Below are 17398 nucleotides of genomic sequence, written 5' to 3'. Positions count from 1 at the left end.
TGTGCGCCAGGGCCCCTCACCCACCGTGCACGGCCTCCGCCCGCTGCTGCCGGCGGCCTGGGGCTGCTGTCCGCGGCACCCTCGGGGCAGTAAATATTATATTACCACAGGGTGTGCAGTACGTGACCTGAGACGGGCCCCGGGGCTTAAGTTTCCCCGAGATGGAGCTCGCGCACCCGCTCCCCCCACCCTAAAAATTCAATTAAAAAAAATAACAGGAAAGACGCAGCGCGCCGAGGGCCTGCCAGAGCGGTGCCGCGGCGCTCCGGCGGTAATTGGTTCTGCATAGCTCGGGGAAATTGGCAGAAAAAATAAATCAGCCGGGAGCCGGGAGTCCAGACGCTGCGGGGAGGGGGCGGGGGCTGCAGCGCAGAGCAGGCCTGGCTCAGCGTTGACGAATGTCCTGTTTGAGGGCAAGGCCTGGGCCAGCTGGAGGGTCCTGCTTGGGGAGAGAGAACCGGAGTTCGCCCATTCTTTTCTAGCATTTCCCTTGGGTGTGCACATCCAGTCCCGGGAAGCTGCGGAGCTTCCGTGAGGCTTTTAGAGAGCCCCTGTGTAATGAGTCCGGGATCAGAGATCTTTGCCACCCCCAGCCCCCCAAGATGGAGTTTAACTTAACTCCTCACTTGGGCTTCAGCACTGTTATTTGAGGGCCACCGCCGTACCCTAGTTGGGCTCAGAAGGCTTTCCAAAGCTCAGGATTCTGGGGGGGCAGCCAGGGTGGATGCTTCTGTATTCATGACTGCTGGCCTCCCCACAGTGTCTGCAGTAGCTACTCAGGGGTCCATAAATTTCCTTCTTGGAGAGAGTGTGTGCCCAACACAGAAGGGATTTATTTTAGTGTGGGACAACTTAGCCTCTGGCCTCTGTCTTAGACTACACAAGGGGGCAGGAAAGAGACCCTCTAGGTCTTCTGAGAGCTTGCAGTCAGTGGGGTGGGGTGGGGAATACTCATACAAAAGAACCCACTAGATTGAAGATTGAGGGTTATCCCAAAAAGAACAGCCTGGGAGTGAGAAGGCATGTTTCAGAGCAGAAGTAGGAGGGCCAGGGTGTGCTGAGAACGGCTTTCTGGAGCAGGCAGGCCTCAGAAGTGAGCACTCAGTGGGCTGGCAGTGGATAGAGACTCTGTAAACATACGTGTTCATGTATATATGCACCCGCCTCTGTGTTGTATGGAGCCCCGGGGAACAAGCACATCCCACCTGTCTCTCGTAGCCAGCCCCTGTGCGACGTCCACGAAGTACCTTCTGCCACCCACCTCGATCAGTACCTCTTCCGGCTGCGTACCCGTCACCTGAGCCAGATCAAAGAAGCTGCTCTGGCCTTGAAGCTTGATCACAGTGGGCTCTCCACTGCCCTGGAGCAGGCTGAGGACTGGCTTCTGCATCTCCGTGCCCTGGCTGAGGAGGTAGTGAATCCTGTGGGGGCCTTCCTTCAGCCTTCCTGCCTCCTGAATGTAGACCAAATGTTTACGCTGTGGCACATTCCTGGGTCTGTTGCTAGGTGACCTTGGGGCAGGTCGATTAAGCTTCTGAGCACCAGTATGCCCATTTGCAGGACACAACAGCGTACTTGCTGGGTGTTACAGTGTCCAACTCAAGAGTCTAACACACAGTAGGTAACTCAATAGGTAGGCCCTAGCCTATTGAAGGATGCTAGAGTAGGGCTGGTCTTGGAACCCAGGGTGTCTGGCTCTAGGTCTCATGGTGAAGCCTGTTTCCTGAGGGACTTGACTCTTTGGCCCACTAGCGTTGTAGAAAATATGGGAGGTGGGAAGGGATGGTACCTAAGCATGTATAGGGAGATGGTGTCTGGAACTGAGAGGGGTGTAGAAGGAAAATGAAAAAAGCTTCTTGGAGAGGGCTGATGGACCCCAGAGTTTCCCTGGGCATGTTCTCACAGTGGTGGGTACTGTCCCCCAGACTGCTGACTGGCAGGCTCTGGAGCCCTGGACATATCTAGCAGACCACATCTTCCTTGTTCTGTGTAGGAGCATCTTCCCAGAAATGCATGGGCATCTCAGAGACATTTGTGGGGGCTCCTCTCTAAGCTCAGGGCCAAAGGCAGGGCTCTGGGTGGGCAGTGTGGGTGAGAACTGGATGAGTGAGACAAGGGCTTTGTGGCCTTTGAGTCAGAGATCAGGCATGACTTCGTATGTGTCACCATCCCCATCTTGACTGCCACCCTCTCTCCAGCCCCAGAACAGCCTGCCAGATATCATCATCTGGATGCTGCAGGGTGACAAGCGTGTGGCCTACCAACGGGTGCCCGCCCACGAAGTCCTCTTCTCTCGGCGGGGGCCCAACTTCTGTGGCAGGAACTGTGGGACTCTGCAGACCATCTTCCTGAAAGTGAGTATCCTCTCTGCTAGGCTCACTGTAGGATTTTCTCAACACAAGACCTTTCTTCAGCTTCTCCTGGCTCTCCCATCCAGTCCTGTTCTGGAAGGCATAGTTGAGTAAAATAACTTTCTTTTTCTTCAGTTTCCTCCAAACAATACAGATCCCATGCAGTGAGTCTAGGAAGCTTGCTGGCGGGTTCTGGAATTCAGGGCTGGAATAAACTAGAAAAAAAAAGTGTAGTGCATTTGCCTGTAATCCTGGCACTTGGGGGATAGAGGCAGGAGGACCAGGAGATCAAGATCATCCTTGGCTGCACAATGAGTTTGAGAACAGCCTGGGTGTAAGATGTAGTTAGAAGAGAAAAGAAGGAGAAGGAGGAGGAGGAGAAGAGGAAGAAGAAGAAAAAAAGAAGAAGGAGGAAGAGGAGGAAAAAGAAGAAGAAGAAAAAGGAGGAGGAAGAAAAAGAAGAAGAAGAGAAAGAAGAAGGAGGAGGAGGAAAAAAGAAAAGGAGGAGGAGGAAGAGGAAGAAGGAGGAGGAGGAGGAACAAAAAGAAGACAAAGAAGATGACGACGAAGAAGAAGAAGAAGAAGAAGAAGAAGAAGAAGAAGAAGAAGAAGAAGAAGATGAAGATGAAGACAAGGATGAGGAGGGTGAGGAGGAAGAGGATGAGGACGAGGAGGAAGTAGTAGAAGAAGAAGCAGCCAATTAAATGCCTTGTGTGTGTGTGTGTGTGTGTGTGTGTATGTGTGTGCATGTTTATGTGTATATTCAAGACTATTGCTTACTAAAGCTGATCTCTTTCAAGAATCCTTCCTGGCTTCTAAGACAGCTCTAACCTTTCTCCAGTGACCTCAGCTTCTATTGATGAAGGGAAAGTGAGTGGGTGCTTGTGTGGGGGATTCCGTCCTTTTCCCCCAGGCAAACATTAGGATGCAGAGTGGCTTTGGTCAAGGCTGTGACCAGATGGCCATAGCACAGTGTGCATCTCAAGAGAGGCCTTCTTCATATACAGCTATTCTTAGTGACCAGGAAGCCAGCTGTTTGTTTCTAGTTGTTCTTAACGGCTCTGCCTTCAATGCCTCCTCAGTCTTGCCTCCATCCCAGCCCATTTTTCCAAAGTCTCTCTTGCAGCTGTTCCCTTCTTTACCTCATACCTCAGAGCTTCCAGGAGGTCACCACTGACCACATCTCAGCCTTGACTCTTTTATTTTTAAACTTAAAAAAAATAAATCTAATGTATATGAGTCCACTGTCACTGTTTTCAGATATGCCAGAAGAGGGCATCAGATCCTATTACAGATGGTTGTGAGCCACCATGTGGTCACTGGGAACTGAACTCAGGACCTCTGGAAGAACAACCAGTGCTTTTAACCACTGAGCCGTCTCTCCAGCCCAGCCTTGACTCTTCTGAACAGAGCCTGTTTTTTTTTTTTTTGTTTTTTTGTTTTTTTGTTTTTTTGTTTTTTTGTTTTGTTTTTCATTTTTGTTTTTGTTGTTGTTATTGGCCAGCCATTCTTCTTGTCCCTTGGGGTAGGAAGAGAGAGTTGGTTTCAGCTGCATAGTCTGTGTGAATGGGTTGTAATTCTGTCAAATGGAGCTCTATCTGGCCTCGGGTAGCTCACCAAAGCTCTCTGAGTCACCTACTTTCTTCCATCTATTAAATGGGAATGAGGCTGTCCACCTTATTACTCAGCTGAGGACTGGTTAGACAATGCTGTAGAACTTGGTGAACTCGGTGGCCGATGGATGCTGTTGCTCTCTCCTTCTGCTCTTCTCTCCCTTTTGGGGTTGTCCCTTGTGCTACAGATGGTGACCTTGGAGATCCATCCGAGGCTGTGTGCTGGATAGTTTCATGTCAACTTGACACAAACTAAAGTCATTTGAGGGGAATGAACTTTAGTTTAAAAAGCACCTCCATAAGATTAGGTTGTAGGCAAACCTTCTTAATTAGTGATTGAAATTAATTAGGGAGATGGCCTAGCCCATTGTAGGTGGTGCCACCCCTGAGCTGGTGGTCTTGGGTGCTATAAGAAAGCAGGCTGAGTGAGCCATGAGGAACAAGCTAGTAAGTAACACCCCTCCATGGCCTCTGTATCAGCTTCTGCCTTCAGGATCCTGCCCTGTTTGAATTCCGAGTTTCTTCAATGATGAACAACAATATGGAAGTATAAGCCAAATAAACCCTTTCCTCTCCAAGTTGCTTTTGGTCATGGTGTTTCATCATGGCAATGATAATCCTAACTCAGACAGCCAGGACGGAGATAAATGGTACACTGGGAGATTGGCCTTTCAGGGGGAAAGTGTGTGTGTGTGTGTGTGTGTGTGTGTGTGTGTGTGTGTGTGTGTGTGTGTTGGGCAGGAACTATGACCTCATGAACGGTCTATCTACTCCAGACCATCTGAGGGACATTCTTTGTTTGATCCTAACCTCAAGTTCTGTCCTTCCTATTGCTCTCATGGGCTGCCCCTTCCCCTGTGTGCGGCTGTGGAAGGGGAGACTGTGGGAATAGGTTGGTAGGTTCTGAAGCACTTCTCCCTCCATTCTGACCTCTTGGCCCTGAAGCCTTCAGGAGAATGTGAGCTGAAAATGTTCTCTGATTCCAAGTGAAGGAGAGAGAGAGAGAGAGAGAGAGAGAGAGAGAGAGAGAGAGAGAGAGAGAGAGAGAGAGAGAGAGAAAGACATAGAATTGTTTCTCGAAGTCTTCCCCACAGAGTTCATGAGCCTGCCAGTAGCTCCTGAGCAAGCGTCACAAAAATGTTGGCAACAGGCAGAGACCAGGCAAACACTGGTGTTCCTTAACTTAAACCCAAGCTGGAAAATGTGAGCACCAGCCGAGGAGAGGAGCCCCAAACTAGACATTTCTTTATTTGCTGTTGCTATTTTGGGTTGGGCAGGCTGGCCCCGTCTGGGGGAGGCTGGTGGTGGGGAGCTCGAGGTGGAGGAAAGTAGGGGGGGGGGAGGAATTTCTACCATGTCCCAAGGGCTGGTGGCTTGGAGGGAAAAGGACAGCTAGCCACCCTGAGGGAGGAGGCGGCTAAAGTGAAGACCACAGGGAGTTCCGGGGGTAAGAAATGTCTCCACACTTCTCCAAGGGACAACAGAGATGAGGTGGCATGAGGAAGGAGAGAGGGTCGGCCAACAGTGGTCTGCACCACTTCCCAAGCCTTCTCTCAACATAGGCTCCACCTGCAAGGGCTCCAGGCTTCCCCACCAGCTTGGGAACCCGCACCCTGGACTCTCAGCCTCTTCTGAACCCACCCGGACTCCCTTCTTCTCTCTTATTCAGTGAGGTGTCTCTTACCACGCTTGGCTCTGCTAGGGGACAGGGTGTCATTTCCAGAGGGAGGAACTCTGCTCCCCGAGGCCAAATCTGACCTTTGGTTTCAGTCACTCGGTGACGTAATCGTAGGGAACATATATGTGTTTTTAAATGTTGGTTGTTGTGGCTAATCCACTTGGCAGAGCTTCTGAAGCCTTCGGGATAAAAACCAGCTGAACAGTGGTTAACATGCTGATAAGCACTTGAAATTGTGGGGACGCTGGATGCAATGCTGAAGTGCTGAAGATGAAATGGAGCAGCCTTAATTGCTCCTCTCCCGGAGCTCTGCTGTTTCTAGGCTGGTGCTGTCCAGCGCAGCAGCCACCTAGAGCCACTTAAATTAGTTAATGTCAAATCGTGAAAACCCCATTTCCCTGGTTCACGTGAGCCACTTTTTGGATGGCTTGTGGTGGGTGCCCTACTGGACCTTATAGAGATGAGCCTATTCCACAGTAATAAAACGTTCCCTCAAATGGCAGATGTAAGAAGGTGGTGGGGGAGGGGATATTAGAGACCCTATTGTAGACATGACCTCATCTGTGGACAACTCCTACATAGCTGCTACTGTCTTCTTTGATGAACAGGACTCTTGGGGCGGGGGAAGCTTTTATGACATTTGGGGTGGTCCCCCAAGAGAATGGTATGCCCAGACCTGAGGGGCTATGTGTGTTTGTGTTTCTTTGATTCCAGTATCCTATGGAAGGCACGCCTGGGGCCCGGATGCCTGTGCAGATCCGGATCAAGCTCTGGTTCGGGCTCTCTGTGGATGAGAAGGAATTCAATCAGTTTGCAGAGGGAAAGCTCTCCGTCTTTGCAGAAACGGTGAGTGCCCGCCAGCCTACTGGCCCTTGGATTCTGAAGATGTGTGAGTCCCCTCACCTCTCCTCATTCTTTGGTCTACAGTATGAGAACCAGACAAAGCTGGCGCTGGTCGGGAACTGGGGCACGACGGGTCTCACCTACCCCAAGTTTTCTGACGTCACAGGCAAGATCAAACTACCAAAGGATAGCTTTCGTCCGTCAGCTGGCTGGGCCTGGGCAGGAGACTGGTTCGTGTGTCCAGAGAAGACGTGAGTGGTGGTCCCAGGGTGTGGAGGGCTAGGCTAGGATGCCCAACAACTGCTCCCTCTTCTGCCCAGACCTTCTTCCCAAGTCTTGATCCCTGTGAATCCTTCTGCCTGCTCCTTGCTGGTCACAGAGACTGTGGTTTGGACTCTCCTGGGGCTGGGACTTACCAGGAATAGCTAAAACACTCAGAAAGGAAGTACTATGTGTCTGGGGATGGCTCAGGTGGCAAAGCACTTGCCACACAAAACTAAGGACTTGGGGAGCTCAGTTCCTTGGAACCCATGATAAAGCCCAGTGTGGTGCTTGTCTATGGCCCTCCCCCATAAGGAGATGGGAGCAGGGACAGGGGAAGCCCCCAAGGCCTTTGGGCCAACTGGCCTGGCATACTCAGCAGTAAACCATCATGGGACCTTGTCTCAAACAGATGGATGGTGAGGACCGACATCCAAGATTGTCCTCTGACCTCCACATGCATGCCACAGTATGTGTACATAGCCTTCCCCCCACAAACCTGCACCTGCTGTGTGTATGCATGCACACACACATATTCATACATGTGCACAGAGTCCTTTATTATTAAGCATACCTTGGAGTCGGCACCCAGTCATGTGCCTTATCCTCCATGATACAACAATGTCCTGCCATTGCACATATATGGTGCTTCCTGTTCCAGCTCACTTGCCCCCTGAGGAGCCCCACTTGGTGCAATCCTTCGATGCTCCCTCGGTCACTCTGTCCTCTCCTTTATAGCTAAATGACACCCAGTAGCTTTTTCTTAAGTTTGAAGTATAACACAGACCCAAGCACTAAATCTTTGATGCATATAGCTCGATGACTTTTCCTTAGTGCTATCCGCTGGGCGGCTTCTGTTGGTTCTCTTAGATCTTCTTGTTTCTCAGGTGACACATTCTTAGGCTTGTGACCATCTCTTCCTCTTCTGGACCCCCTTTTCCCTCTGTGTTCCAGTTTCTCGGCACTACCCTTCCCTCTGTGTCAAAGTGAGGTTGACAGTGTAGGTGGGCTGAGGTATGGTGCCATCCTGGAGGCAGAGGATGGTGGGGTGACCCTGCTACTCCTCATTTCCCTCTCTGTCCCCCAAAGCCTGCTCCATGATGCTGACGCTGGTCATCTGAGCTTTGTGGAGGAGGTGTTTGAGAACCAGACCCGGCTACCTGGAGGCCAGTGGATTTACATGAGTGACAACTACACAGATGTGGTAAGAGTTGCTGCAGGTGGGCAGTGTATGCTTTTTCTGGGTCCCGCAAAAAGCCTGTGACTCAGAAAGATGGGTGTTTTCTCTCCTGCCCCTGTGACTCAGAAAGGTGGGTGTTTTCTCTCCTGCCCCTACTTGCTGAGATGATTACTCTGTGCTCCACGAGGATGGGGACCTCGAATCACACGGGTGCCCGGTCTACGTCCTCATGCTTGCCTACTGTGTCTCTAGAACGGGGAGAAGGTGCTTCCGAAGGATGACATTGAATGCCCACTGGGCTGGAAGTGGGAAGATGAAGAATGGTCCACAGACCTCAATCGGGCTGTAGATGAACAAGGTAGGAGCACAGAGAGCCTGGGGTCCCACCCTACCTCTATGCCAGTGAGATAGTGGAAGGCCCCAGGCAGTTGCCCAGCTTTCAGTGGGCCAGGTCACACAGGAAACGTCCTGAACACACCCCAGAGCTTTTAGCTGCTCAGGATCTGAGCATAGAGAGATAGCTTAGGAGAGAAGGGGATTTGTTGACAGTGACTAACAGGTTTTACCTCACCTCCTAGGCTGGGAATACAGCATCACTATACCCCCAGACCGAAAGCCCAAACACTGGGTCCCTGTTGAGAAGATGTATTACACTCACAGGCGTCGACGGTGGGTCCGATTGCGCAGGAGGGACCTCAGCCAAATGGAGGCACTGAAGAGGGTAAGCCAAGGGGAGGTGGATGGGGGTGGGGCTTCTGGATGAAGGAGGCTAGTGGACATAGGGTATACCCGAATGCATTAACAATCGTATGAGCGTGCTTGTAGCATGCACTGCAGACCTGTATGAGTTATATAGATAAGTTGCTGGGTTGATGCATTGTGACCAAGGCAAAGGAGTTTATTTGGGCTCACAGTTTCAGAGGCTTAGAGTCTATCATACTTGAGAGTCATAGCAGCAATTAGTAGGCATGGCAGCTGGAAGGAAGCCCGGAGCTCACACCTTGAAACATAAGCATGAATACTCAGGTGAGGCAGTTTCTGGATGATCTTTTCTTCAATTCCTGTTCCTCCATTTGTCCCTGTATTTCCTCCCGTGAGTGTTTTGTTCTCCCTTCTAAGAAGGACTGAGGCATCCACATTCTGGCCTTCCTTCTGGGGATTCACCCCATATGCAGCCACCAAACCCAAGCGCTATTGCTGATGCCAAGAAGTGCTAACTGGCAGGAGTTAGATATGGATGCTTCTTCAGAGGCTCTGCCAGAGTCATACTGATACAGCTGAGCATGCTTATAGTTAACCATCGAACTGAACACGGGGACCCCAATGAAGGAGCTAGAGAAAGGACTGAAGGAGCTAAAAAGGGTTTGCAACCACATGGGAAGAACAACATTACCAACCAACCAAACCCTCCAGAGTTCCCAGGGACTAAAGTATCAACCAATGAGCACACATGGAGAGACCCATGGCTCCAGGTGCATATGTAGCAGAGGACAGCATTGTCTGGCATCAATGGGAGGACTGGCCTTTGGTCAGTGAAGGCTCATTTTCCCAATGTAGGGGAACTCAAGGCTCTGAGGTGGGAAAGGGTGGTTGGAAGAGGGAGCACCTTCATGGAAGCAAGAGGAGGGGGAGGAGGGTAGGAGTGGGAGGAAAGAGGATAACATCTGAAATGTAAATACAGAGAATATATATATATATATATATATATATATATATATATATATATAGAGAGAGAGAGAGAGAGAGAGAGAAACATGAAGCAGAGAGGAAGCAGGAGGATTTAAATGTCAAAGCCCACTCCCAGAGATGCAGTTTCTCTAGCAAGGCTACATCACCTCAACCTCCCCAAACAGTGCCATCAGTTGGGGACAAGGTATTCAAATTTCTGGGGGACATTCTCATTCAAAACACCCCAAGGCCTGGTGAATTCATTGACGGGTCACACCCTGATCAATCTAGCACACATGCACATCACATTGAGAATGTGGGTCACATTCTACACACAGATCACACTCCCACAACACAGACTACATCCACAACATGCAGGTCATACCAGGCTCCACAGCTCACACTTGGTACTCATGGATCTACAAACATGTAGAGTAGATATGAGTACTGTGGAACTTACCGGCAGCATCCACTTACAGTCCTAGGAGGCTCAAGGATGTCAAAGAACCTTAGTTCTTGGCTTCCTAGAGGTAGATTCCACATTACGGACACTATGCTGTCGCAGGAAAGGCTGTGACCTGGAAGGGACTCTTGAACCTTACAGATACCTCACTTGGAGGCAGTGGATGGGGTCTATACCCTCTGAGTTGTCTGCCCTTGGCTACTGTCTGGCGGGATGTCCTATGACACACACGTCTCCACAGGGAGGTAGTTTACTAGTGGTGGGTTGTGTCCTGAGCCCACACTTCTGGCCATGCCATGGAACATAAGGCAGGCACACAGTACTTTCTTGTGAGCACATATGACCACATATGCTTGTTCCAGAGCCTGTGCTCAACTCAGCCTCAGCACCTGCCTCCCTTGGATCTCTTGGCATCTACTCTACATTTCTAAAAACACAATTGGATGTTTGGTAGCAGAACCAGGGCTCTTCTTCTCTAAGTGCAGTCTTTAGGGGAGCTGTATCCCCTTCCTTTGAGCAGAGGCTCTAGAGAGGGATGTCTGGGGTCTCAGGAGAGGCAAGTGTTTTGGACAAGCTGCTATAGACCAAACTGACAGCTCTTTTTATGGAGCACATTTGGTTGTTAGAGATGTGGGCTTCGCTTAGGCACCCAGACTGAGTTGACATTGAATAACAGTGCTATGTCACTCTCTCACAGGGCCCAGGGCCAGGCATTTCCAGGCTTCCTGTGGGAAAAGATCCCTTTAGAGGAGAGACAGGTGCCCCTCACAGTTGTCCTAGGTCCACATCCTGGTGAGAAGTAGTCTGAGTTTGGGAAATGGGCTCTACACTTTGCCTCAGAACTGTAGGCCCATTTCCATGTTTAAAGCTGGGATGTGGAGGATGAAAAGAAAATGAGAAAGCTTGGATTTGGGCAGTCCACCCTGAGTTCAAATAAACAGCCCCGAAGAAGCCAGTGTCTAGCCCAGCTGCAGTCTACCTTCCCCACTGGCCTCCTTGGCTACCTCGTGGCCTAGGAGCCTCCTTTCCCTCCTGGGCTGCCTGCTCTCAAGGCTGCTCAAAGCCATCTTCTTCCAGGTGGCTCTTCCAGGCTTACCTCTTGGAATCCTGCCTTCTCTCTCCTCCAGCACAGGCAGGCAGAGGCTGAGGGCGAGGGCTGGGAATACGCCTCTCTCTTTGGCTGGAAGTTCCACCTGGAGTACCGCAAGACAGACGCCTTCCGCCGCCGCCGCTGGCGCCGTCGCATGGAGCCACTGGAGAAGACGGGACCTGCAGCTGTGTTTGCCCTTGAGGGGGCCCTGGTACATTGGGTTGCATCTGGCTGAACTTGGGTGGGGTACAGCTTGCCTTTCCAAGGCTGATGTGGGACAGACATGGAGCCCCCAGGGTCGTGGCTTTCAGATGGAACATTGGCCAGCCATCCTGGCTTTGGTCCCTGTGGGGTAGCCTGTGGGGAGAGTGAACAGCCTTCTGGGTGTCTTCCTAAAATAAGACAGCTTCTTCCTTGACACTGGAAGACCCACTGCTTGTCTGAGTGGGAAGATGAGAGAGCACAGAGGGAGGAAGCCTGGGCCTCTGAATGGCTCACCAGACAGCAAAGCCCATGAGTTTGGAGCTTCCTGCAGAGATGGGCTGGGATAGATGGGAGATATCTGGGACTGACTGGAGAGGTCTGGTGACCCTGCTTATCTTTGGCTGGACACAGTTCTACCCAGGCAGAGACTTGCTAAGGTTTAGGGGAGACACATACCCATGAAAAAGGGAAATCTTGGATGGCTACCTGTCCCCTGCAGCATTTCCATAGTTAGTAGTACTGAGGTTGGTTCAAGTTACTCAAGATCTGAGCAATGAGTCCCAGGATGAGATGATGGCATACAGGCTGTTCTCGGTTCTTTGCTCTGCAGGACTAGAGACTCTTGGAGACAGGATGAAAGGCCTAAGTGAAGCCGCCACTTCTGACACGCAGCCGGCATTACATGTGCATTCTTTGTGGGTGCTCTGGGATGTGAACCTGGAAAGCAGGCCAATTAGCTTTTGTACACAAGACCATCTATACCAATTCATATGTGCATATCAGTGGGTTGGAGCAACTGTAAGGTCTGTGAGAATCTCGTGGGGGTGGGCCCAGGATGTGCTGAATGGAAGCAGAGAAGGAGGTGGCAGCCAGTGGTGGCCCTCAAGAGCTGGCCAGAGGGGGCCCTCCATCTCAGCACTGCAGTAGAAGAGACCATCTGGAGGCCAGGTGACAGGCTGTCACAGGCTCATAGAGAGAACCTTTTAGTTCTAGACAAAGCCTAGGAGAAAAGCAGACAGTGAGCTCTGGGCCACTTGACAGCTGTTAGACAGGACGGGAACAGATGAGCTAGATCTGTGGTTTTCATGAAGCAGGGTGGTGGGTGGCTTTCTTTGTCCTGTGATGGCCTGGATTGGGCACTTGGCAGGGACTTGGGATGGTCTTGTGCTGAGGCTGGGAGTGGAGGAGGAAGAGTGTGAGGAAGGTTGGGCAAGCACCGAAGGGAATAGATTCATTCCAATTAATCTGGGGAGATGGCTTAGTGAGTAGTGTGTACTATGGGGAGACTTCATTCTCACGGGCTGATGAGCAAGGGGGCTTTGGGCTTTGGGTCTCACATAGGGGGAAAGTACTGGAGAGGAGCCAGGTACGAGGTGGCAGGAAATTGAGGTTTATCAGGGCTGGTTTTCTTTTTGGTAGCAACAATGATACTGGTGACAGAAAGCATGTCATATCCTGACAGCCACAAGTAGACAAAGTCATGCTGCCTTCATCCCACATGGAGAGCCCAGAGTGGCTCAACTCTGGGAAGAAAATGGCCTTAGTTGGTTGGGTCCCCACGCCAGGCCCTGTGCCTGTGAGGGGAGGTGGGAGGTTCTGGGTGACCACACTTAGGTTCTGTGATTGGCAGCATCACTGGGTTTGATAGAGGACCTTCCGAAAAGGGAAAGAAACTGGACATAGTGGTCAGCAGAGAGTTCTGGAGGGTAGTCAGGACTCTTATGGCCACCAGGGAACTGGGGCAATGTTGAGCATAGGTAAGGTTTGGCTCAAGCAGGGGTTGGGGACCATTAGTAAACTAGTTATGGGAAGTAATTGAGGGAAATAATCTCCTGTCAGAAGATCTATAGATGAGGCAACCACATGAAGAAGGACCCCAAGGACCAAGGTGGTATTTGGAATGGCAGAGGGACACACAGGGTGCCAGAGGCTCAGTGATGTTAGACAGGAAGGGAGCTGAGAGTGCTGGTCACAGGGTGAGCCCAGTGTTGCTATGAGTTCACTGCTGGCTCTGACAAGTTTGACATTCGGTCTAGCCATGTGAGGAAAGCCGATCTAGTGGCTGCCCGGCAGGCCACCAGGGCAGGGAAATGTCAGCTGGGACGGGTGGGGCACATGGCTAGAGGTGCCCAGAAACATGCACATGAAGGCAGGTACCGAAGCAGGGTGGGACTGAAGGAAGTCAAGCAAGGCCAGGAGACGTGGGCCTAAGATTCTTGAAGCAATGACTGGAGGAATGGGGCAGGGTGGCCATGAGATTTCCCAGAAGCAGGGGAGCAGTTTGCCATTAATGGAGGAGCATGTCCTGGGAGGATCACTGAGGTCACATGTTAAACTGACAGACACGGGAGGGTGGGTGGATTTTGATTCATTTGTGATTAGCTTATGCCATGTGGGAGGAACCAGCCCCAGGATCCCTCAGTATCTCTGGGGGAACATGACCATCAGGGAATCTGAGGGAAATAGTCTGATTGCTGTGGTGTATCACACAGAGTTCTGCAGTGTCCTCAGAGTCCAGTGTCTGGACGGCCATCATCCTTCATGGTAACGATGGCCTGGATCACTTGGTAACTGAGCACATGGAATCCCTTCAGTCACACACACTCATGAGCCATGAGTACTCAGACTCATGATCACATCCCACATACCCCCATACAACAGCCCCTTTCTGCAGTCACCTTCAAGTGCTTCTAGTCTAGTTGAAGGGCAGGCAAGAACTTTATCTCTAAGCTTTCTGGCCTTTCCCTGGAACATTCTGGCGTCTTGGCCCAGGGACCAGAACTCAGTCTTGTGCTGTGTCTCAGGACACATTGCCCGGTGTTCTGTTACCAGGACACCACTGCGGGTCCCTGATGTCGCCTGGTGCCTGCCCTTAACGTGGTGTGGTAGGGTGACAAGCTTCAGGGGGTGCTCTGGATCCTGTTGTTTCTGCCTCCCACGCTTCAGGGACTCTGCTAAATCCCTCATGGAAGAGATTATATCTCAGCAGCCCTGGAATATTAGCGGTGACTGTGCGGCTAATGAGCACAGAAGTCAACTAAGGACTAATTACAATGCCAGCTCTGATGCAGTGCCTGTGTGGGGTAGCAAGAATCTCTACATCCAACAAGGTCTGGAGGGATGATGCAGCTGTGGCTGGCTCCGGGGCCATCTTTGAGTAAGAACAGAAGATACTGTACATTGTCCTCCACTTGGATTCTGTTCTGAGGGAGTCTGGGTATATGACCAGAGTCATGGTTGGTGAGGAAAGATACGACAGATTGTCCTGCTTTGGTGGATCTGATGTTAGTAGCTTGGTCCATGGGGAACTCCTGTGTGAGTTAGAGATGCTTATGTGTGAGTGTGAGTAAACCTGCTGCCTCCTGTTTCTTTGCTGTTCTGTACTTATTCTGGAGTGACCATGCTGAGGAGGCCGGTGCTTGAAAGAGCCAGGGAAGGACTGTGGGTGGGGTTAAGGGAACCTCCTGGGACTCTGATGGGTTTGAATGTCTGGGCCCTAGGACCAGGTTTGGTTATGCCTTCTATCTACTACCCTCCTCTGGCCTGTGCATCCTCAGCAGGGCTGGGCCTGGTCTGCCTGCTCCCTCTGGAAATCGGCTCTTTGGAAGGCAGGCCCTGTCTGCTCGTTAGCACCAGCAGCAGGGGCCAAGCCTGGCTCCCTCCTCAGAGCGGGAGGCCCTGGCTCATTCTGCTAAGCGTCTGCTGTCTCCATCCCGAGCATTATTTTATTTTCGTATTATTCTTTTTCCAGCTAATATCCTGGCATTCCCAAAGACACCGGGTTTCATAATCTTCCTGGCGTTCCCAGGGAGCTGGGAATCGGAGTACAAAGCCGCTATTATAGCGGGTTCCATCAGCCTCCTCCTTACCCCACACCCCTTGCTGCCGCCACAACCACCGTCGCCTGGGCTCCCACCCAGTCAACCCCCCTCCTGACGCCACCAGCCTCTCTGGGAACTCTGGTGACGGCTGCTGAGGATGAGCTCACGGAATCTGTCCTGTCGCCCTTGCCCTAGGCCTGCCCTCAAGGCACAAGGATTTTTCCAAGCCCTGCCTCTGCACTTGGCCTTGCAAGAGGGGCAAAGCTTCCTGAACTTCAGAGGCAGCCTGGCTGGGAGGGAGGGAGGAGACAGGCCTGAAGCCTGTGCTGGCAGCCTTTGGTGCCTTGAGAACTGAGAAAGACTTCCATGTTCAAAGGTGCATGTAAGCCTTGGAGCTGCAGGAGCCTTGGGAAGTTGGATGCATCTCTCTCCCTTTCCCTTCTTCCACCCCCTTGTGTGTGTGTGTGTGTGTGTGTGTGTGTGTGTGCATGTATGTGTGTATGTGTGTGTATGTGTGTGTTTGTGTGTATGTGTGTTTATATGTGTGTGTGTGTATATGTATGTGTGTATGTGTGTGTGTGTGTGTGTTCACCTGCCCTTTGGCAGATCTGAATGTTGCATATGTGTCTGTATGATAACTAAATTCTAGTGTCAGGCTGCTGGCATATCCACTCCTCTAGAAAATCCAAGTCCCTAAGAAAGAATTACTGTATCTCTTAAACCACATATCACAGCTCATGCAGATAGTTTTACATGTTGCCTTGTATGCTGACATTAGCCTATTTTACAGTTGGGGACAGCTATTCTAGCTCCTATCCACATACCACTCTGTGTGTGCCCGCACAGTTGGAGCCCTGACTATAACATCACACATGAGGGTCTATGTTCTTCTATTCCTAATTTTTAAAAACTCTGGCCTGGGGCACTCTTACCAGTCATTCTAAGAAAACAGATGTGAAGAATCAGAGCACTTTCAGGCAAAATGGGACAGACACTTGTTGAAATTCTTGAGGCAGCTGGCGCAGGAAGGAACCTGCCCTGGATGTCTCCGCAGCCTGCACGTGTGCACAGAGGGAGGACCTCGGGAGGACACTGGGCCTGAATCAGCCCACACGTGGCAGTGGCACTCTCCGGGTTGCCTGGTGCCCTTCCCGGCTCCGTGGGTCTCTCAGGCAGTAGTCTGCAAAGACTCCAGTGAAGACTTTAGCGGCTGAGTCCAAACCCCAGTTTCAGCTGCAAATTAAATGGGTTTGCACCCTTGCCTGCTGTTCTATTTAAAACCTGATTGGGAAGGGAGGTCTCCGGTCCACTCCCTCTTTTAAAGGGCTATCTTCTGTTGGTCTGGCCTGCTGTCTTGTGTGGGGCTCATATAGTGGCAGCCAGGAGAGTGCCCTAGGTCCTGGGTGTGACTTCTGGCTCCAGCCTGGCATTCAGCCCTCTGTACTTATCTGGAATGTTGCTCAGATGCCCTGATCTGATGGTTTCTGGGAGAGAAACCTTGGTCTTGTTAGTCAACTGTTTAACTTCAGCGGAGAGACGAGCGCTGCTGAACCTTGATTCTTCTTCCCCATCAGACAGGGAAGATAATAGCATAGCAAAATAAGAATAGAGCAGGGCTAACACAATGTGGGGCACCAGCCAAATCTGGCCCGTGCCCTGTTTGGCAAATAAACCTCTGTTGGCACAGAGCCAATGTTGGCCCTGGATGATCTGTCACAATGATGTGCCCTGACAGGCACTGCATCTGTGATAGATCCTGCATAGCCCACAGTGGTGAAGGTGTGAATGGCCTAGCTGCTTGTGTGTGTGTGTGGGGGGGGTCCCTTATGTTCTGTCCTAGGATACGCACCACAGGTGCCTGTGGCCACTGACTTTGTTTATAGACGATGTCTAACCAGCCCCAGGAGGCAGGTTTCATTAGGAACCCAGTTTGAAGACAACTTGTTTCAGTTGAACTGCCTTTAGGTGGGAACCAAAGACAGCTGTGTCCCTCTATGTTATCCCAATGTCCCTGCAGAACTGCTGATGAGGTCAGAGTGAAGATAGTGGAGATCTGGAGGGTCATCTGAGAGTTTGCCAGCCAATGGTCAACTGCCAGCTCCCCAGACAAGGTCCAGCCAGGGTTCCATGTTAAGGCTTGGAGCCTGTGGGACATTTCCCAGATATGTGTGAATTTTCTTTTCTTTTCCTTCCTTCCTTCTTTCCTTCCTTCCTTCCTTCCTTCCT

At 51.2% G+C, this 17398-nt stretch overlaps 1 protein-coding gene across 1 annotated transcript in view; it reads left to right on the top strand.

Annotated features, from left to right (window-relative positions):
• The window catches only part of DYSF (dysferlin), a gene marked incomplete at its 5' end in the record, with an annotated part of 142399 nt that overhangs the window by 41735 nt on the left and 83266 nt on the right, over positions 1-17398 (top strand). Inside the window, 8 exons of the mRNA XM_080932124.1 lie at positions 1219-1411; positions 2199-2354; positions 6357-6488; positions 6570-6736; positions 7836-7950; positions 8179-8284; positions 8505-8647; positions 11185-11358. Of these exons, the coding sequence (XP_080788250.1) occupies positions 1219-1411; positions 2199-2354; positions 6357-6488; positions 6570-6736; positions 7836-7950; positions 8179-8284; positions 8505-8647; positions 11185-11358 (1186 nt within the window). The remainder of the gene's footprint in view (positions 1-1218; positions 1412-2198; positions 2355-6356; positions 6489-6569; positions 6737-7835; positions 7951-8178; positions 8285-8504; positions 8648-11184; positions 11359-17398) is intronic.

Source organism: Micromys minutus, assembly GCF_963924665.1.
Source record: "Micromys minutus genome assembly, chromosome: 18".
Taxonomy (NCBI): Eukaryota; Metazoa; Chordata; class Mammalia; order Rodentia; family Muridae; genus Micromys; species Micromys minutus.
This window is presented reverse-complemented; position numbering and strand designations above follow the sequence as displayed.